Source organism: Lycium barbarum, chromosome 5 (assembly GCF_019175385.1).
Source record: "Lycium barbarum isolate Lr01 chromosome 5, ASM1917538v2, whole genome shotgun sequence".
NCBI lineage: Eukaryota > Viridiplantae > Streptophyta > Magnoliopsida > Solanales > Solanaceae > Lycium > Lycium barbarum.
This window is the reverse complement of record NC_083341.1, coordinates 3,227,865-3,250,167: the sequence shown is the minus strand read 5'-3', so window position 1 is coordinate 3,250,167 and position 22,303 is coordinate 3,227,865. Positions and strand designations below refer to the sequence as shown.

At 33.2% G+C, this 22,303-nt stretch overlaps 3 protein-coding genes across 3 annotated transcripts; 2 read left to right on the top strand and 1 right to left on the bottom strand.

Annotated features, from left to right (window-relative positions):
• Window positions 1-2,779: 2,779 nt before the first annotated feature.
• Window positions 2,780-9,444, top strand: LOC132640160 (ankyrin repeat-containing protein ITN1). Its single transcript, XM_060356629.1, has 4 exons — window positions 2,780-2,938; window positions 5,958-6,452; window positions 7,411-7,820; window positions 8,150-9,444. The coding sequence occupies exons 1-4, from the start codon at window positions 2,917-2,919 to the stop codon at window positions 8,978-8,980; spliced, it is 1,758 nt and encodes a 585-aa protein (XP_060212612.1). The 5' UTR covers window positions 2,780-2,916; the 3' UTR covers window positions 8,981-9,444.
• Window positions 9,445-10,931: 1,487 nt separating this feature from the next.
• Window positions 10,932-15,748, top strand: LOC132640159 (uncharacterized). The gene is made up of 6 exons (XM_060356628.1): window positions 10,932-11,208; window positions 12,423-12,472; window positions 13,337-13,469; window positions 14,977-15,083; window positions 15,152-15,200; window positions 15,324-15,748. The coding sequence occupies exons 1-6, from the start codon at window positions 11,031-11,033 to the stop codon at window positions 15,338-15,340; spliced, it is 534 nt and encodes a 177-aa protein (XP_060212611.1). The 5' UTR covers window positions 10,932-11,030; the 3' UTR covers window positions 15,341-15,748.
• A 3-nt stretch (window positions 15,749-15,751) lies between these two features.
• Window positions 15,752-21,388, bottom strand: LOC132640158 (probable membrane-associated kinase regulator 4). The gene has a single exon (XM_060356627.1). It carries the CDS (start codon window positions 21,046-21,048, stop codon window positions 19,969-19,971), a length of 1,080 nt encoding a protein of 359 aa, XP_060212610.1. The 5' UTR covers window positions 21,049-21,388; the 3' UTR covers window positions 15,752-19,968.
• Window positions 21,389-22,303: the final 915 nt, after the last annotated feature.

Below are 22,303 nucleotides of genomic sequence, written 5' to 3'. Positions count from 1 at the left end.
CTTTGGCACATGAGAAGAAATCACCTAACATTTTTGTCTTTGAATTGTATGGTGAGAAGTACTATTTTACTAATCGAGTCACATGCACCTAACATATTCATACTTAAAGATTTTCGACAAAGTGGTGACAAAATGTATAACTTGCACAAATCTTTCCATTTTTCGTGTCGATCTTATCCATTCGTTCGTAGAGCTATTTAATAGATCACAAACATTCCTGGAACACCTCTAATTGAGGACATATAGTCAATTTTGAAAGAACTTATTGTCAACCTATTTCAAATATGAAATATTTCAATTTCGATTTAAGGCATGAGTTTGATTCACCTTATCATTCATGACAACTTCGTCCCAACTTTTTTTCAGAATAAAAGACTACAATATTCTATTTTCAATCATGAGCTTACTTAAACAAGAGAGAGAAACAAGCATAAATTCTTTTTTTAGATATTCTAAATATGCTCCTTATGATAACTGAATTCATAAATTATGGTCAATAACAAAGTCCGAACAACATAAGCTAAACAAATAACACTTTAATGATGAACAAGAGTAACACAAACACTAAAAGAAATAGTGAAAATTCAAGGTAAGGCTCCGCGCTCTTATGAATTCTCAATATATGAAACACCACATTGGATCCAATCACTAAATCTAGTTTAAGATTGCCTGAATATATAGACAACTCCTAAATTTGTTCAAAAACCTCAACTGAGGCCATGAAATCACCAAGAGTGTTCAAATTAAATTACACTAATTTAAACACCTCTAGGGCGGAGCTACCGTGAAATTTACACTTCAACAACACTCAGTAATTTTGGTCAAACCCTGTAATTGTGCTTAAAAGTTCATTAGATATGTATGAATAATTTAGAGTATATTATAATTTCTAGGCTTCTAACCAACAGTTTGTAATTACAATTCGTAGCTATGTTTTACTTTATTATTCGCAAGTATTCGGGTGTATTCCAATGCACAGTTCCAAAATTCAGTCAGCCGAACATATGTATATAGATCAATCAAACAATACATACACAATCAAACACTCTACTTTGCCAAAATACAGTAAGCCAAATACATATGTATATAGATCAGTCAAACAACACATACAGTAAAATACATTTAGTTTGCCCAAAAATACAGTTAGCCAAATACATATACCTTATAGCTACGAGCTGTAAATACAAATATCTTATAGCTAGGGGTTGTAATAAAATTAAAGTGTAGTTATTCTACTTAAATACCTCTTATATGTTAGCTACACCGTAAAAATTCCAATAAATTATCCAAAATCCAGTAAGCATCTTTTTAAAATTAAGAAACCATAAACTCAAAATTTTAGCTCCGCAATTTCAATTACATAAAATGGTGCATTGGTGCTATGTACAGTTTCCCGAAGGCACATACACTCAGCAACTAATCACTACAATCACAGCAGAATGGTGGTTTTGAAATGATGAAAACGAAGGGAGAGCTTTGTTTTTCCTTTTTTTCATTTCCACTTGTCATTTGTTTATTGGCTTATTGGACATGCCACTAAGGTCTAGCCCTTAAATAAAGTATTTAGATCAGATTTTTTGACAAGTTGTATTTGGCCTTAAGGAATATAGTGGAACTTTGAACCATTTGAATTAAGATGATACTTTCTCGCATTTATAGTGGTGTTACTAATGATCAATGAAATTGGTTTAAATTTACGATTACCTTAGCAAAGCACATTTACAAGGTGAAAGATTTGTACTGACGACGAGGTTAATTGTTGCTGGCCATCTTTTTTGACCAGAGGAGCCAGCAATCTAAGCAACATCATTATTGGGCTCTCTAGACTGTAGTTGCTCAAAATGTTTTAAAAACAGAAAGAAAGGATACCTTTAATTTCTGTCCATGAGACAATTATTTATATAAAAATATATATTACAACAACAACATATCCAATGAAATCCATAAATTAGGGTCTGGAGAGGGTAGAATCTATGTAGACCTTATCTTTACCTTGGGAGGTAGATATAAGAATAAAAATATCTGTTAAATAATTTAGTTCATGCAATGCTAATATATAGTATATTCTTATTCACATAATTTAAAGTGTGAATTATTCATATTGCCAATCAGACGTTACATTAATTATACTTAAATTTTTGTTAAATCAACTAAACACTATAATATCATCAAAGGTTGTGGTTGAGTGACCTGCTAAGTATTTCTCCATTCTTAATTAAAGATTTCAAGTTCGTGCCGGTATGACGCCGCCTTTAGTGCGAAGCTTTTTATCCCTGATATGGAACTTCTCGGCTCAAGTCTGAATTTAATCGGGCCCCAATACCGATACCTAACGCCAAGTGAAAAATGAAAAACAAAGAAAAAGAAAACTAAATACTCTATTATTATTCCAACACCATTCATCAATGGCGAATTTGCATACAAAATTTGGGGCGCGTGAACCCGTGGTCTCTCGGTAAAATTAGGTATTTTATGTATATATTTTCTAAAATTGGTGGAATATTAACTGCTAGAACCTATGCTATCAAAAAATTAAATGGTGCACTTAATTGAAGGCTAAGTTATTTAGCGGAATCAATTCCACTTCATTTCTATCTACCAGTGAAGTGTTCTAGATCACATTTTAGATAAATAGAGAACAACTATTGATTCTTTGACATAAAATTAAAAAAAAAAATCATTTTCAACTACACAATTTCTCAGCACGTTCCTCAATTCTGTCTTCTAGTCCCACTTTTTTATTCTTTTTATTTAAAATATGTTTATTCTTTTTAATCTTCCACTTTCCTTTACTCTTTCTTTTTCAATAAACCAACAAAAAAGTTCCATTATTTCTCAAATCTGAAACTCTCATTTCTTGACTCTCCGTTTACTTCAATTCAATTCAATTTCTCTTTTATTTTTTCTTTCTAAAGGATGGCTTCTCCTGTGGAAGAAGGTAACTTTTAACCATATTTGTATTTTTCCATTAAATTAAAAAAAAAGTCATAATTAATTTGATCATCGAATTATCAGTAGCTAGTATCATAATTTTCAGTGTTTTATGCTTTATTAGCTGGAGATATAGTTATAAGTATATAGATATTTCGTAGTATAGATTTATATATAGGAAAAGTGGTTCTTTTAATTAGCTAGTTTCGATTTTTTTAGTTTTTTTTTTTAAATTTATTTGCTCAAGCTATAGTTATAAGTATATGGGTATTTCGAATTATAGATTTATATGTAGGAAAACTGGTTCTTTTTATTAGTTAGTTTCATAATTTTCAGTGTTTCTTGCTTTATTAGCTGGAGATATATTTTTAAGAATATGGGTATTTTGTAGTATAGTTTTATATGTAGGAAAAATGGTTCTTTTTTTTAACCATATCTGTATTTTTCCATTAAAGTTAATAAACATTTCATAATTGATTTGATCATCGAATTATCAGTACCTAGTTTCATAATTTTCAGTTTTTCTTGCTTTATTAGCTGGAGATATAGTTATAAGTATATGGGTATTTCGAATTATAGATTTATATGTAGGAAAACTGGTTCTTTTTATTAGTTAGTGTTGAAAATTCCAGTGTTTTTTGCTTTATTAGCTTAAGATATAGTTTTAAGTATAATGGTATTTTATAGTATAGATTTATATGTAGGAGAAATGATTCTTTTTATTAGCTAGGTTTGAGATTTTCAGTGGTTTTTGATTTATTAGCTCAACATATAGTTATAAGTATATGGGTATTTTGTAGTATAGATTTAAATGGTTCTTTTTATTAGCTAATTTCGATATTTTCAGTGTTTTTTGATTTATTAGCTGAAAATATAGTCTTGATTTATATGTAAAAAAAAAATGGTTCTTTAAAGTAATTATCAGTAGCTACTTTTGGAAATTTCAGTGTTTTTTTGCTTTACATGCTTAATATATAGTTATATGTATATGGGTATTTCGTAGTATAGATTTATATGTAGGAAAAATGGTTCTTTTTATCAGCTAGTTTCGAAAATTACAGTGTTTTTTCTTTATTAGCTCAAGATATAGTTATAAGTATAATGGTGTTTTGTATTATAGACTTATATGTACGAAAAGTGGTTCTTTTTATTAGTTAGTTCATAATTTTCAGCGTTTCTTGCTTTATTAGCTGGAGATATAGTTATAAGAATATGGGTATTTCGTATTACAGATTTATATGTAGGAGAAATGGTTCTTTTTATTAGCTAATAACTTTATCATATCTATATTTTTTCCATTAAATTGAAAAACAAATCATAATTGATTTGATCATTGGATTATCAGTAGTTAGAAATTTTCAGTGTGTTTTTTGATTTATTATCTCAAGATTTAGTTATATGTATATGGGTTTTTCATAGTATAGATTTATATGTAGGTAAAATGGTTCTTTTTATTAGCTAGTGTTGAAAATTTGAGTGTTTTTTGCTTTATTAGCTCAAGATATAGTTTTAAGCATATGGGTATTTCCTAGTATAGATTTTTATGTAGGAAAAATGGTTTTTTTTTCCCATCGAATTATCAGTAGCTACTTTAGGAAATTTCAGTGTTTTGTGATTTATTAGCTCAAGATATGGTAATATAAGTATATGGGTATTCTGCAGTAGAGATTTATATGGAGGAAAAATGGTTCTTTTTAAATAAATAAGAAAAACCCATCGAATTTTCTATTTTGAGGAATTTTCGGAAACTTCAGTGTTTTTTTTTTTTTTTCTTTTTCTTTATTTGCTCAAGATATAGTTAACTTATAACTATATGGGTTTATTTGGTATATAGATTAATATGTAGGAAAAAAGTTCAACTTTTCCTCATCGAATTATCAGTATCTACTTTAGGAAAGTTCAGTGTTTTTTGATTTATTAGCTGGAGATATAGTTTTATGGATATGGTAATCTCGAATTAAAGATTTATATGTAGAAAAAATGGCTATATAAAATATTTTTTTCGTCCATCAAATTATCCGTGGGTACTTTTGGAAATTTGAGTGTTTTTTGCTTTATTAGCTGGAGATATAGTTATAAGCATATGGGTATTTCGTAGTATAGATTTATATATAGGAAAAATGGTTCTTTTATTGTATATATAATCCGTCGAATTATCAGTAGCTACTTTCGCAAATTTAAGTGTGTTTTGCTGTATTAGCTCAAGATGCAGTTATAAGTATATGGGTATTTCGCAGTAGAGATTTATATGTAGTAAAAATGTTTCTTTTATTAAATTATCCATGAAGTTAGTTCCTATGGCTATGGTTTATTCTGAACAAGAAGTGAAGATTTTGAGATGAAGACTCGAATCATCTAGTTTACTACTACCTTTGTCCCAATTTATGTGATACACTTTTCTTTTTAGACTGTCCCAAAAAGAATGATACATTTTTGTATTTGGTAACAATTTAACTTTAAACTTTACCTTTCACGCTTAACGAGATTATCTATAACCACACAAATATCTTTGGCTTATTTTAGACCACAAGATTCAAAAGTCTTCCTTTATTTCTTAAACATCGTGCCCAGTCAAACTATATCACATACATTGGGACGGAGGGAGTCTGTTAGATTAAAGTGTTATACCTTATGTTTATTTGAGTTGTACCTTGCATATGTTTATGTCATGAACAGTTTACTTTTGTGTGATTTTGCGGATTATTTAGACGACAGTTAATCAATCAACTATACCTCGATCTGGGACTAGTTTGGTCAGCTATAACATTCCTTTGGGCCAATGTCATTCCAATACTAAAAGAATGACTATTTAGATGGCAATTTGAAAAATAAATAAATAGGAAAAGTAAAGTTTGTCTGGTGTATGAGAATAACTTTCATAAGTGCTCTTTATGCTTCAATTATATTTAGTTCTCAAGACTTTATGATGGAGTTGTTAATTTATAAGTTGTGTTACAACCGGATTCATGATTAATTCCGAGTAGCTACTCCTTTTTGCTGACTAGTTCTGTTTGTGTTTGTACTAGGTGATAGAGACATCGAGAAAGGATTGATTACTCCAACGCCAAGCCAGAACCCTCTAGCTGAGCCATCACCAACCCCGTCTCCATCTTCAGCAACAGCACCAGCTCTAGTGCTTTCCAATTCTGGCAAGAGAATCGACCAAGCAGGGAAAAAGAAATACGTAAAACAGGTGACGGGAAGGCACAATGACACTGAGCTTCATTTAGCAGCTCAGAAAGGTGATCTAGCAGCAGTGAAGCAGATACTTAATGATATTGATACCCAAATGGTGGGGACGCTGAGTGGCGATGACTTCAATCAAGAGGTTGCGGAGATCAGAGCATCGGTAGTAAATGAAGTGAATGAATTGGGAGAGACGGCGGTCTTTACAGCAGCAGCAAAGGGATATCTTGAGGTGTTGAAAGAATTATTGAAGTACTGCAACAAGGAAACTCTTACTAAGAAGAATCGGTCCGGATTTGATCCTTTGCATATAGCTGCAAGTTATGGACACCATGGTAAGGATCTTAGAATTTCTTGATCATTCAACTTATTCATTCTCTTTACAGTTCAGCTTAAACTCAGTTTTTCTGATATGGAGGTATGAAGGATCCAGTTTAACAAGATATTGGAAGATTGAAAAAATTGCTAACCACGTTATATGTTTTTGTCGTAATCGTATTAAGATTTGACAATGTACTTGTCTTACTTTACATTGAAAGGGAAAGTATGTCTTGAAGTTGCAATGTTAATAACCAGTCATAGTTTTCCAACCAGGATGTTTCCTTAGTTTGTTGGTTCTATGTAGGAGTGGCAAACTGTCGGGTCGGATCAGATATGGGCGGGTCGAAAATGGGTTAAACAAAAACGGATAAAATATCCGACTCAACCATATTTAACACGGATAAAAAATGGGTTTACCGACGGATGATATCCATATTATCCATGGTTTCAGGAATACTCAGGTGACTAAGTGAGAAAGTGAGAAAACAAGCTAACAGTCATAATAAGCTTAGACTTCTAGAAAGCAAGAACTCACGAAAATTAACAAGCAGACAAATGGGTATTGATAATATGGATATCCATATTATCCATCTGCATGTCCATTTTTAGTGGATAATATGGATATTATCCATATTTGATCCATTTTTTTAAAAGTCAGTTATCAGACCCATGTCTAATGGGTCGGATTGGCTGGTTACTTGTTTTTATTTAACCATTTTGCCAGCCCTAATTGGAGGTGGAGTTCTCTTTCCTCTTGCTTTAGAATATCATGCCATCAGTCTCCCCTGAGCTGATGCGGTTTTTATTGAAGGTTCAAACTTTTATGGAATTGAAAAATGTGGGTGGATAATTATGCAGTAAACATTTGGAAAAAAGTTCTACAGTGCAGTAAAAAATGAAGATGGATAAGTTTCATGATGCCACAAGATACTAATTATTGGACAAAGACTTATTTTTGCATTCGTATGACAGGAATCGTCCAATTGCTGTTAGAGCATGATACCGGACTAAGTAAAACATTTGGCCCTTCAAATGCAACCCCTCTTATAACTGCTGCCTCAAAGGGACATATTTCAGTAGTCAATGAACTGCTGTCAAAGGATTGCAGCTTACTGGAAATTTCTAGGTCCAATGGTAAAAACGCATTGCATTTAGCTGCCAGACAAGGGCACGTGGAAATTGTCAAGGCCTTGCTTGACAGAGATCCACAATTGGCAAGGAGGACAGACAAGAAAGGACAAACTGCATTGCATATGGCTGTAAAGGGGATTAGCTGTGAGGCTGTGATATTGCTTCTCCAGGCTGATGCTGCTATAGTTATGCTGCCAGACAAGTTTGGCAACACAGCATTACACATAGCCACGCGGAAAAAGCGTGCTGAGGTATATAATCTGTTACTCAAACATGACATTTTTGTGTAATACTTCTTCCCAACAAATACGAAATCACAATTTCTGTGCTGTTCTCCGTTTGTAATGCACAAAGCATGGCTGAGTACAATTTGTCATGTGGTGTCATTCCTTATATATGTATGTTTTGCATATTATTTATGTGTATTTGTTAAAGAATTTCGACGCCGCTTTGTTAACGTGTATCTGCCCCTGTCCCTTCTTGCTTCTAAGATCTGACTGTTGCAACTCACTAGGCCTTTATCACTTCAAATTCATAGATTATATTGTGAGCGTCATCAATCTAAACTTTTGCCGTGCAGATAGTTAGAGAGTTGCTATGCCTGCCTGATAGTAATGTGAATGCACTCAACAGAGATCACAAAACAGCTCTTGACATAGCTGAAGATCTTCCGCTCTCTGAGGAATCCGCGGAAATAAAGGAGTGTTTACACAAATACGGAGCTGTTAGAGCTAATGAATTGAATCAACCAAGGGATGAGTTGAGGAAAACTGTGAGTCAAATCAAGAAAGATATTCACACACAGCTCGAACAAACTAAGAGGACAAATAAAAATGTCCACGGAATTGCTAAAGAGCTTAGAAAGCTCCACCGAGAAGGGATCAATAATGCAACGAATTCCGTGACTGTCGTTGCTGTTCTCTTTGCCACAGTTGCCTTTGCTGCTATTTTTACTGTCCCTGGAGGTGATGATGATAACGGAGTGGCTGTGGTTGTGACCAGCGCTTCTTTCAAGATCTTTTTCATCTTCAACGCCCTTGCACTTTTTACATCTCTTGCTGTTGTCGTAGTTCAGATTACGTTGGTTAGAGGAGAAACAAAGGCAGAAAGAAGAGTGGTCGAGGTAATTAACAAACTCATGTGGTTGGCTTCCGTCTGCACTTCAGTGGCATTTATGGCATCTTCGTATATAGTGGTCGGTCGCAAGTACAAGTGGGCTGCAACATTGGTAACGGCGGTAGGGGGGATCATAATGGCCGGGGTTCTTGGAACCATGACTTACTATGTGGTAAGGTCAAGGAAGAAAAGATCCATAAGGAAGAAGGAAAAACATGCAAGAAGTGGCTCCAACTCATGGTACCACCACTCCGAGTTCTCTAATTCTGATATCGACAGGATTTACGCCCTTTGATGTGGTGAATTTCAACTTGATGAGGAAACTCCCCCAGTTACGAGTTCCAGTGTTGTATGTAGTGAAAGGCGTTGTTCTTGAGGGACCAATGAAAAACAGCTCATATCCTTCCATCCTATTATGAGCATTTAAGGTTTCAAATGAAGATGTTTGATCTGTTCACACTTGGAGGGAGAGGTTCCATTTTACAAGTATCATCCCGTTAACCAATAAGGTTTATGTCCCGAGCCAGTATGATGGCGATATACAATGGAACTGTAGATTGTAATTTTTGGCATGGGATCTGAATTTTCCTATTTGATCTAGAATTGGAAAGATTATGTAAAAAATGATTGAGAAAGTCATCAATTTCTGTGGCATCTACCACTTTGTGTAGTAAAGTGCTAGCCTCTGTGGAAAAATCTTATGTAAACTACATGCTGTATAAGTGCCTGTGTGGTCAATTGCATCTGAATTTTCTGGCATGACAGACTGAGAAGAGAAAGCGGTAAAAACTTCTCTTATTCGGTCACCGAGGAGTCGGACTAACCGAGGTGATCCTCCGATTCCTTGTAAAAGATATTCAGTCCGTTAGAATAAAAGTTAACGAGGGTATATATGTTTGTCGTCTTCTTTATATGGACATCTGAGGTCAATGGTCAATTCCCTTGACTCGTGTTAATGAGAATTTGACTCCACGAAAAATTGAACAAAACGTTTTTACAGTTGTCTTAAAAGGTTCTAAAAGTTTCTACAAGTTTCTTTTTCTTTTGCATTTAAAATAATCTTCATTTTAGTATAGTTGGAAACCTTTTTCCAGTGTTTCATAGCTAATCTAATTTCTTTCCGAGTGATTGATGCTGTTTGCTTAAAAAACTTGAAGAACCTTGTTTTTGAAACCTTTTTTTTTTTTTTTTAATCTTTTTGTTAATATTGTTGAAATTGTCTATGCTTACTACCGAGAGTTCTCTCTGAAGCTACGTCCTGCGCTTCAAAGGTCTATTTACGTATCTTTATTATTGCTTTTTAATTTTGCAATATACTCCCTCCATCTCAAATTATCTATCGCGTTTTTTAAAAATAGTTATCTCAATTTTTTTTGTCGTTTTAAAAATTCAAGACATATTAATTATTTTCCCCCCATTTCATCCTTAGTAGTTATTGTTCTTCAAGACTACAAACACCTCAGTTTATGAGATGATGTTATGATTGTTCAAATGCAAATGAAGAGTAAAATAGTTAAATACCCCTCGTAATTAATTTAGTTAAATACCCCTCGTAATTAATTTTCGCGTGTAAAATAGAATTGCGATAGTAATTTGAGACGGAGGGAGTAGTTCTAAAAATAGTCTCAATAAAACATATTGGGACCAAAAAATACACATTTTTGTTAGTTGGGAGTTAAATGTGTTAAATCAGATATCACAAGGATTATATTAGAATTTAACAACAATTGTAGGACTAAAATGCTATTTTCCTCAAATTAAAACGTTTTCTAAAAGAGTAAAAATTACGCCCTGTATTGGGAAAAGAGCTAAAAATATCCCTATTATGAATTTGGTTCAAAATTACCCCTTCCGTCATTAAAGTTCTCAAATATACTCTTTTTTTAACGAAAATTCTCAAATCCCCAAAATAACCCGATTTCATTTTTTTTTTAAAGAGAATTGGAGGGGAATAAGGGGATAGTATGGGTAATTATTTAATTGAGTCGAGTTAAATAAAGAAGCAGGTTTAAAAATGAAATCGAATTATTTTAGAGAATTTGGTAATTTCCGTTAAGAGAGATATATATTTAAAAACTTTAATGATGAAAAGAGTATTTTTCAGCTAAATTTATAAGAGAAGATATTTTTAGCTCTTTTTCCAAAGTACAAGTGTATTTTGACCCTTTTCCCTTTCTAAAATGAAAAAGCTCCCTTCATTTCCCTATCACATGGACTAAAATGCTATTTTCCTTAAATTAAAACGTTTCTAAAGTGAAAAAACTCGCTCCATTTTTTCGTCCCCCACCCAAAAAGTGAAGCAAAATTGAGCATAAGAAGAGTTGAGTCAGTTAGGAAGCTTCGAGATGGTACGCATACATGTGAAGCACGTTGATAGCGAGTTTCTGTACGACACTGAAACTACTTCAACAATTGATGAAATCGCTAAACACATTATCGAAATCGCCAATCTCCAATCTGAAATTCAGTTCCTCTCCCTCAAATTCAAGCCTCATTTCTCCAAGCTTCAAAATGATCCTAAAGGTAACTACAATCAAAATGCTAATAATCATTATTTACTTGAAGTAGTTATAGTTTTCGATTGGAAAAATTAACAGTTGAAATTCGACGCGATTCTAAAGGTTTTCATAATCATAATTGCTAATAATGTCGAAGTAGTGAGTAATTGATTAGTTGAAGTAGTTTATAGCTTTTGCTTCGGAAAATTAACAGTTGAAATTCGAGTCTCATTTCTCCAAGCTTCAAAGCGATCCTAAAGGTAACTACAATCATAAATGCTAGTAATGTCGAAATAATCATTATTTACTTGGAGTAGTTATAGTTTTCGTTTGGAAAATGAACATTTGAAATTCGAAATTATCTCTCTAAACTTCAAGGTGATTTTAAAGTTTTTTTTGGCTTTCGCTTCGGAAAATTAATGAAATTCGAGCCTTATCTCTCTAAGCTTCAAGGCGTATCTAAAGGTATTAAGTATAAACATTTATAATGCCTAGTAATGTCGAAATAATCATTGATTAGTTGAAGTAGTTTATAGCTTTCACTTAGGAAAATTAATTAAATTCGATCCTTATAATGTCAAAATAATCACTGATTAGCTAAAGTAGTTATAGTTTTCCATCGGAATATTAACAGTTGAAATTCGAGCCTTATAATGTCGAAATAATCACTGATTAGCTAAAGTAGTTATAGTTTTCCATCGGAATATTAACAGTTGAAATTCGAGCCTTATCTCTCTAATCAGTTTCAAGGCGATCCTAAAGGATTTGTACAATCATTAATGCTTGTAATGTTGAAATAATCATTGATTAGTTGAAGTAGTTTTAACTTACGGTTGAAATTGGAGCCTTATCTCTCCAAGCTTCAAGGAAATTCTAAAAGTTTTCACAATCATAAATGCTAATAATGTTGAAATAATCATTGATTAGTTGAAGTAGTTATAGTTTTTCAATTGGAAAAGTAACGGATGAAACTCGAGTGTTATCTCTCGAAGTGATAAGGCGATCGTACAGGTTTTTACAGTCACAATGCTAGTAATGTCGAAATAAATCATTGATTAGTTGAAGCAGTTTATATTCGCTTCGGAAATTTAATGAAATTTGAGCCTCATAGAGCTAAGCTTCAAGGCGATTCTAAAGATTTTTACAGTCCATAACTGCTAATAATTTCATATATAATCATAATTATTAGTTCAAATTTTTACTATTACTTTTGCTTAACTGTTGAAATTGTCAACACAGTGATGCCTCTGGTTAGAGCCCTCTCCGAAGCTACATCGTATGCTTCAAAGGTCTGTTTCTGTATCGATGTGTTTCATTATTGCTTTAACATTTGGTCTGAAATTCTTATGTATATTATTAGTATTAGTGATGTCTTATTTTTTTAGTTTATCATATCGCTTTACCATTTAAGTCTCAAAAAAAGTAATCGCTTTAACATTTGCTCTATAATGCTTATTTATGTTATTAGTGTAGTAATGTCGTGATTTTTTAGTTTGAGAAACTTCTAGGTTTAGGTGAGCGAATACTTACTATGCTATTGTGGGCGGCGTAGTAGTTATTCCTCTGCACTATTCATATGAATATTCAAAAATGTAAGACAACATTCTGATAATTTTGTTTATAATGTGGTGATGTTCACCCAGCTTACACTCACTAAATAATGCACCGAGTACCTGCTACCTTCCACGCAAGTGATTCTATCCACCAAGGCTTCGATTCCATCAATCATATGTTATAATCCGTTCACCATTTTCAAAAATTCAAATTCATTGAAATATTAATTACAATTAGATGTGGTGTTTTCTCCAATTTATATCTTTTCTGTGACCACTAATGTAAATATACAAGTCAAATTAACATCTTTGACTATGTATCTAGTATTCTAGTCACACTATTATGGAACAAAAGGAGTTTTTGCAATGAGATGAATTTATTCGTCCTCACATCATAAATTTAAAACGAATCAGTCGACCTGGTCTACGAATCTCGACACTGTCTAATGGATAAAAAGAATGTTAAGGTTGAAGAAACTTGAGTCTTGCAAAAGATAATTTTGCATCCTTGCATTTGGAGTTCAAATAATGTATGATAGTTTCTGTTGATCTATGTTTTCTGAAGGAAAGTTTTTATAATGCTGTTGAAATGGATTACAGGACCAGGTTATACATAACAAGCCTCTATCACTTTATGTACTAAGAGATCACACAAGAAGCATTGAGAAGGAATTCTTGGTAACATATTCAGTAATGGGATTACCAAGTTCCGATTTACAGCATTTCTTGTCAGGTATGTTCATAATCACTTATTCAGCCTCTTGTGTATCAATTTCATTCAGTAGATAGAAGTTAAGGAAAAGCATTCATTTTTGAGATATTATGTGTATAAAGTAACTGTGATTTTTTTCTTTTTTTGAAAACTAAGTAACTGTGGTTATTCTAGTTTCATGACTGCATGTTATTGTTAATAGCCAAATCCATCGTTCTTCATACTTCTAAAGAGAGGCATTTGACGCTGCAAATATGGTTTTAACAATCAGTTCAGAAAGAGAAAATTAGGTTTCTTGTGCCAAAATCAGTTTGACGACAAAGTATGTGGTCTAAGCAGAATACTGAATTTCATTAGTTTGCACATATAGTATCTGGATGTTTCATGCGAGCACAAACACTTTGGCTTATTGTGGAAGAGTATGTTCTTTCTTTATTTTCTTTCATTCCCCTCTTAAGATCTTAGAAATTGCATCAGTGTAACAAAACATTTTCGGGATACCAGTTTACTTATCTGAAAAGAATTTTTTGTTTGTTGTTCCTGTTTCGAGTAATGCAAAAGAGGTTATGCTTTTGTAGCCTGATTGATCATATTGCTTGGGTGATTGAATGTCTTTGACTTTCTTGATATATTGAGGCTTGTACAAATTTAAAGCTATTGGTGGAAAACTTTGTTAGAGAAAACTTCAGATGGTCTTCAGGGTGTTCAGGAAAGCAGATTTATTTTTCGCATTTGAAAAATGCAGTATGCTAGGCTCGGAGTTAAGCCACAAGAATAATCTAGGGATACCGTGCTCCCTGGGGTTGTTGTTCCTTCTTCCTTGGCATCTTTTTTGTGACATGATAAAGTGATGTTGCACCACATATTTATGAAAGGTGCTCATTTAATTGACTGGCACTAATATATACTAATGTATTTGTATTTTGGTTCCTTCTTCTTTTTGGGTTTAGCCACTAGATCAGCCTGGTAGAGTTCATTTCTTCATGAGTTTCCATAATCTTAACCATCCAATGTAATGGAAATTGTTAGTTTGCTGAGTTAAGCACCTTCAACAATACTAACTTTCATCTACCTTTTAAATTATTTTCCAATATGTTTGGATTTTTTCATAAAATAACTTATCTGTTGCTTGACATCCAATAACATGTGCACATTGTTTAGTTAGGGTATGACATTGCTCTGTCAGAGACTTCGTAATATGAACTAAAAATAATTTGTTTCCATGTTACACTTGGATACTAGCTACTCTGACTATGACAAATTCATAGCTTTGTAATATGAAATATTCCGACCTATATGTATGTAATTGAAGTTATTGTCGAGCCCACAGTTCTGCATTCGGTGTTAATAGTATAAAGCTTCTGAACCACTTGATTATAACATAATTCATTCTCTGGGCAAATGTTACGAGTGAACAAGAGAATATTGCAATTCTTTATCATGTTTTACATTTGATAGTTGGCCTACACGCTTTCTAAAATGAAACTCAAAGCAATCAGCACTCATGGATGAATATATGATTCTACAGACTTGCAGCTCCTTGAAGAAAATACAGTGCAACTTTTATGGGCAGGAAAAGAGCTCACCAAAGGGAAAAAGTTGTGTGACTTTATAGGAAGAAATGAGAAGACAAAGGTACATAATTTTTTTCTCCACCTCACAAGGATATATCAGTACACTAACACTCTACCTGCTGGTGGCAGATCGTAATCAGCCTGCAGTCACCTATTCCAGCCCCTGCATCACTTTCTGGTAATTTTTTTTTTCCTTACCAGAGTGGGTTTTGTTTTTGTTGACATTTTTGTTTTCTGAACTCCTTTTTTTTTTTTTGGCCACACATTAAAAGAAAACTTGATGCATGATTTTTATTTGAAGGTGGAGAAAAATCTTGAAATAAAATGATGCCGTCTGGTCTTTGAATGACTTTCAAATCGGCAAACACACTCCTCTTGAATGGCTTTCTTGTTTATTGGTGTGCATCATTCCTGTCTGAGCGGCAAAGGTTTGTGACTTCATTCCTGCCTGCTAGTTGACTGCATATTACTGTTGAACGGAAACTATTTATCTACCCCTTGCATCTCAACTACAACCACTATCCTAAGAGATCTAAAGCTTTTTTTAGGAAAATGATATCCGACCTACTGGATCTAAGAGTTCTAAAGCTTAATATGCTACTAGTCATACTCGGTGATCAAGTCACTAATTCCTATCTGTAAATTTAACGTATATTACTTTTGGATTTTTGTCATCCAAGAAGTTTTATTTCTGCTAGTTTTATTACATCTTTTTTACTTTCGTCATTCTTGTTCTTCATCTTGCTCAGTATGGTATTTACTAAAGTACAATGAGGGAGATTCGAGCCCGTAGTTCTTTTTTCTTTCATCTAATAGTCCTACTTCTTGAGACAAACAAGGAATAATATAGATATGTGTACCAATAAATTGTACTAATGCTTGATGAACTAGAGAGCACACTAGTAAAATGATATTTATAGCAACTCTTTGATACGCTCTAGAGACACGAACCAAAAAAAATGTTTTGACATTGGAAGTATACAGACTGTGGCTTGGGAACTTGAAGGATTCTTCATTAAAATACCTTAATGGCCGGAAGAAGTGGCTGTAGCTGGATATTCTACATCTTTGATGATTTCCGTTCATAGCATGTAAATATTGAATAGGGAGTTCCATAATTTAACAAACCAGACCCCCTTTTTCAGTTCACCATTAAGAAAATAGTTTTCCTTCAATCTCAAACTAGTTGAGGCCAGCTATATAATAATCTTATGTATTCATTGTCTGATTTAGGTCCATTCCACTATTATTGAGAGAACTCCACATAGATAGATTATATTTATAGTGGTCATCAACGTACCGTCGTCCCCTTTTACAGAGTTAGTTGGAAAAATATTACACACATGAATGTTTACACCAGATGAATAAGCACGTGATAATGTATGTATGCGCACAAAGGCAGTGTTGATACAAATATCGGGTGTGAGGGAGGTTTTTTTTGCATTAGTTAATGCTTTGTGAGACTCATGTAGGTGACGTTTCACCCTGACAAAAGAATAAAAGTTGAAAACTTGCTTCTATGCTTAGGGTGAAAGCTATATTGCTCGAACACTTGCAAAAAGTTGTTCACCCGTGTTGGATTCTCCGAAAGAACACTACTTTTGGAGAATCCGACACGTATCCGCCGGTATTGTTTAAAAGTCTGAGCAATATAGCGCAAAAGTACCAGTGCATGGTCCGATGATCCATTTCTCAAATGAAAGTATGTGATCCTCTGGTAATTGAAAGGATCATATTACAAATATTTCTTAGATGTTACTTTGCTTTTATGAGTATGATGAAATCTAGAAACTAGTGGTGATGCTTGATCTAAAAATATTGAGTAAAAGAAAATTTTCAGAAGAAAAAAAAAAAAGAACTTAGTCGACAACTTTTAGTAAGCTTTTTTGATATTTGATTCTCTAAACACTGAGGGAAATTGGTGGGGTGAAAGTGTTTCTTGTAATATAGTTATACTTATCCCTAAGTGCTGAACATCATCAATGAATCTTTTCAATAATGTTTTGTTTTGGGTCTATTTTTTGTCTGGCTCACTTAGTTTAAGGGTTCGATACACCCACTTGAAATTCAAAAGATGATTTTTCTTTTTCTCCAAAAAGCAACATTTCTTTTCTGCCAGACAGAAATAAATGAAAAGGTTATGTTTTTTCCTTTGTTTTATCCTAATAGTGCAAGGAAAGTTGTTTATGAAAATCTGGCCTTCCTTGCTCCCAAGGATTTGGTCCAGTGGTAAGCGCGCAAAGCATGATGTGTGGATTAGGTGCATGTCACAGGTTTGAATTCTGCTGCAAACACAAGCTCGGTATTTAAATGGATGAGGGTAAAAGGCAAACCCATTATCTCACCTAGTTTTGAATAGTGCGTTACAGGTTCCCTGCGTTTCTCGGTTATCTAAAAACAAAAAAATATAGTCTTCCTTACTTTCTATGTTTAAAGCAAATTGCTATAAGGATTTGCTAGGAATTACGAATCGGAGAATAGGCAGATCAAAATATGGTGGACAAAATTCAAATTATACGAATCGAAGATGCCTCTGGAACTAGTTTTTCTCAGTAAGGATAGTTACGAACTGACTCGACTATGAGAAGAGTGAACAAGAACAACATTGCACTCCAAATTTATATGGAATAATTCCGAATGACTTAGAAGGAAATGTCTTGGAAAACAATGAGGAAACTCAACTAGAACTACGGGAATCTATAGGATTCGACAAGTTTCCTGCACAATATATACGGATTCAACTATCACTGTACCCTTCTCCCCCATAGTAAAAACTCATTGCACTCGTAGTTATATCTACTCAATGAATACATGATACATGTGTTCACATATTCTTATTGTTAAATTATAGTCAATTAATACATTTTTAACTTTAGTTTTTGATTTAACCATGATAAAGTAGATAAAGTAGTATGATTTAATGTAAACACCGGTATCAATAATTTTTTTACTACCGTCATTCCCTTTTCTCTTTCTGCTGCCTTCCGCCCTTCCCTATTCCTTCATTATGTAATTAAAAAGAAGTCCTCCTCAAGCTTTTTTCTATTGGAACAATTTATTTAGCTTTAAAGTGAGATGACTAAGCTATTCTTGAGTGACACACAAGTGGACTTTGCAATCAAATTTGATGATTCTTTTCGGTATTTAATTTCCTTGATTTGATTAGAATGACCTCACAATGTAATATTTTATTATTCTATCATGAGTCGGACATTTCCCTTCACTAAGCAAAAAGATTTGCTATCATGAGTCTGTGATAGTATGAAATAATATGTATTAAACAAAATGTTGTTATACTCATAATCCATAGATGATCATTCAATTTTTATTTATTGCACGAAAATTATTAAATTATTTTTGGTAATAAATAAATTATTCAACTTTGTGTGAATATCATAGAGTGTCACTAAACAATTTGTTTTCATAACAAAGAATCAGAACTATTCCTCAGTATCAGAAAAATGTCACCAAACATTTTTTTTAACCAAAAAAGTCACTTACTAATGGTTTGGATCTTTGAGTTTGGGTTAAAACAGAAAGCAATTAAGTAAAGTGACCCAGTATAAAGGGAATCACGTACTCCCTCAGTTTCAATTTGTTTGAACATATTTCTTTTTTAGTCCATGTCAAAATGAATGATCTCTTTTTTAATTTAAAAACAAATTCACTTTATGAATTATTTGCAACCACACAAATTTTCAAGGCTTATTTTGAACCACAAGTTTCAAAAGTCTTCCCTCTTTCTTAAATGTCGTGCCAGTCAAATGAGTTCATATAAATTAAAACGGAGGGAGTATTATATTTCAAATAATTATTGATGTACTTTGAGGACCATTAAGCCACTATCTTTCTTCTGCCTGCATAGATTCTTTTTCTAAATAAAATCATCATTAGCTTCATTAATTTACACATTAAACTAATAGCACTAGCAATTTATTAGTTAAAACTTAAGGTTGAAGTTTTCTAATATTAAAAAAAAATCTGTAGCAGTCAAAAGACAAATACAACCACGACACTGTATTTTATTTTTGCATTATGCTCAAAATAGCTCTTTATTAGTCAGATTCTTTACCTTCATATTGGGGGTTCAAGTTCCCCCTCCATTAATGGAACCAAAAAAAAAAAAAAAAAAAAGGCAAGATAGTTCTTATTAAGAGTACTTTTTTTTTTCAATCATTCAGTATTCAAAGTATTCAAAATTTATTGGACTAACTAATTCGAATTGGCGCCAGTAGGGCCTTTTAAAAGGGGAAGCTTCTTGCTCCGATCTTCTCCATTTCTTGAACTCAAATCAAGACCTTTGATTAAATATGAAGGAATCTCATAATCTCATCCATATCCCTGCACTTCTTGGTTAGGCTGCTCAAACTCTCTAAAAATGCTGCCACACTCATGTCGGATTCCCCAAAAATGGACAGCTTTTGGAGGATCCGACACATATGATGGTATTTTCGAAGAGTTCGAGCAACATAGCTTCGTAATGACAAAATATTTTTTTATTTCATATGTAAATGATCAAGATAATGACTCTTTGCATGAAGTAGTTCATTCAGGGTTCAAATTGACTCTTTGCATGAAGTAGTTCATTTAGGGTTCAAATTTTAGCAAAGACAAAAAGAATTATGTGATTTCTTCCAATTGTCTAAATCTTAATAGACAAAGTTACCGGTACCTGTACTGATGGAAGTAGCAAGTAACTGGTAGAATAATGTACTAGAATTTGGCATTTGTCAAAAATTTTCTAACAAAGTTGAGCTTTGGAAGTACTAGCAATTTTTATGGTCACATTGTGAGAATTGCTAATCTATATGGAGGCTTATTACACAAAAACTGTGAAAGAAAGAAGTATCATATAACAAGATAATTTAAAAGTTTGTCCATTTCTACTTCTTCCACCAGACCTTATAGTAAAAGAAGAAACAGTGACAGGAAAAAAAGGAAATAATTTATCCCCTGCAGAGTCCAGGTCTTTCTTGTTCTTCATTGATCTCTTCAGAAGCTGACAATGAACAAACTCCAATATCACTTATTGTCTTTCTTGAATTGAACTGCTGCTGAGAATTTTTGCAATGAGCAATTGCTGCTTGAATTGAGTTCTCTATCTCTGAATATGCACTGCTGCTTCTCTTGAAGAAGTGCATCTCTTGAAATTCATTCGAATTATTCGAGCTTGAAGCTGATGAGGAGCCAGAAGTAGACGATGAAAATGAAGCCGAACATGATTTAGCTGTTGAAAATCTCTTAATAGCTCCTGAGAATGACCTTCTATGTCGACCTCTCATATCTTGATCGCGATCATTTTCTTTTTTGATCCCTTTTGAATTTGCACCACATCTCTGAATTTGCCCAAATGGCTCTTTCCTAGCTTCTTTAGCTATTGGGAAAGGCCCTTTGTCGATGTTTTTTGAAGCAAACTCGTTCGAGCAACCAGATTTAGAAAAGAAAGACTTAAGATAAGCCCGGGAAGACTTAATTTTCGAGCCAAAAGAGGAAGTCTTTATTTGCTTGAGTTTTCTCATCCATGACTTTTTTGCATGTTCGTCGTCTGCTGGAAATACGTTAGTTTCTTCTGCTGAATATTCGAACATGTATTCTTCCGGATTGAGTTCCCTGCTAATTTGACAGGACTCAACGGGAGAGATATTGCAGGATTCAAACGGAGTGTTACTCGTAGGAGTATTAGTAGTTGTTGTGAATAAAGGGGTACTAAAAGACTCATCAAAAACATCGTTTTTTCGGGTTCCATAAACAGGTTTATTAGGATTTTGAAGTAATTTCTCTACCATTTGTGTTGTACCAAAAGGGAGGTGGAGTGGGAGGAGTTTACCATTATGGAATAGTTCATCAGCTGGTGAAGTTGTTGTATCTTTATCAATACAATTAGGAAACATTTGGAATTCAAATTCTCTAGCTTGAGAAGGGGAGTTTTTGAATTGAGAAAATAAGTTTGAATTTGGACTAACTTCCATGTCTATGTAATCTTCTTCTACAGTGTCACACGAACAAAGAATTTCTGCATTTTCCATGGTGATTTTTACTACTATGTTTTTGTGAGTCTTTGGAAGTGTAAGTTTGAGTTTTGAGAGCAAATGCTGGTGAAGAGGGCCATTTTAAAGAGGATGGTGGTGTCACTTTTTCTTTTAAAAAATGGCTACAAATGTTTGATGATATTAGGCATATTTTAAATGATCCCAAATCATAAAGGGGAAAATTGTTTATGTTGTTATACATTCTTATAATACTTCTTTTAGTCTCATTTTCCACTCCCCTTTCTTTTGTTTTTTTGGGATAACGGTGGTGCTCGGGCCAGTTTTGACGCATCTCGACTACTTCAGCCGGTATCTACTATTTTCCACCCCCTATTGGATTTATACTTTCTATCGCGGATAGTGACTTATGTGCATAAAAATAGCGCCTATAGATTGACTACTTTTCGGTCCTGTCTTTAAAAATTAACTAGAAGTTTCAAATTCTACAAGTGAAACTCATAACGATATCCGGGAGTTTCACTTTTGAAACTTCATTTTTCAATTGCAACGACTGAAAAGTGGCTATTTATTCCCCTTGCACATAACTTGAGCTAGACATATAGTCGAATACGTTTAAAGGATATAGATATTTATAATAAGTACACATAACATGCACATAACTTGCACATAACTTGAGCTAGACATATAGTCGAATACGTTTAAAGGATATAGATATTTATAATAAGTACACATTTATTATTTCAAAAGAGTAGTAAGTGATGATTCATTGATAATTTTGGAGTAATTATCAAATTATTGGTAGCTCAAATGATGATTTCTCCTATTTGTGTTAAGGCTCCTCACTAGAATTATTGCTTATATCATTTGAATATTAAGTCATGTACTTCGTGAACATGTCTGCAAATTTGGAATTTTTTCTCTGCTCTCTATCAAGTTGTCAAATTAATTTAAAGCATGTTAGTCCATCATTATCCTCCTTTGTTCTTTCTTTTATGAAACCAAGTCCAATCTTAATCTTTTTCCGATATCTTCATATTATCTCCTTAGTGAGTCTATCAAAAACGAGTTTGAATTATGATCGAGAAATTTATTTGGGGCCAATCTTTAGGATCAGCTGCATCCTTCAAAACTCGGGAATAATGGGTTCATTCCAGTTTCTTCTTCATTTAAATACCGACCTTAATTCGCATAGCGCTGGATTCTAACCCATAACCTAAGTCACGAAGTCCCTCAAATATTTACCACTTGAACAAAGCTCTCGGATCTAAACTTCTGTAACATTTTCAATAGT

Excerpts from the sequence above, each read along its gene's own strand:
- LOC132640159 (XM_060356628.1), top strand. The coding sequence starts at position 11,031 with ATGGTACGCATACATGTGAAGCACGTTGATAGCGAGTTTCTGTACGAC. Across the intron at positions 12,473-13,336 it reads CTACATCGTATGCTTCAAAG|GACCAGGTTATACATAACAA; the intron begins GTCTGTTTCTGT and ends AATGGATTACAG. Across the intron at positions 15,084-15,151 it reads GAAGAAATGAGAAGACAAAG|ATCGTAATCAGCCTGCAGTC; the intron begins GTACATAATTTT and ends TGCTGGTGGCAG.
- LOC132640160 (XM_060356629.1), top strand. The coding sequence starts at position 2,917 with ATGGCTTCTCCTGTGGAAGAAG. Across the intron at positions 2,939-5,957 it reads GGCTTCTCCTGTGGAAGAAG|GTGATAGAGACATCGAGAAA; the intron begins GTAACTTTTAAC and ends TGTTTGTACTAG. Across the intron at positions 6,453-7,410 it reads TGCAAGTTATGGACACCATG|GAATCGTCCAATTGCTGTTA; the intron begins GTAAGGATCTTA and ends TTCGTATGACAG.
- LOC132640158 (XM_060356627.1), bottom strand. The coding sequence starts at position 21,048 with ATGGAAAATGCAGAAATTCTTTGTTCGTGTGACACTGTAGAAGAAGAT.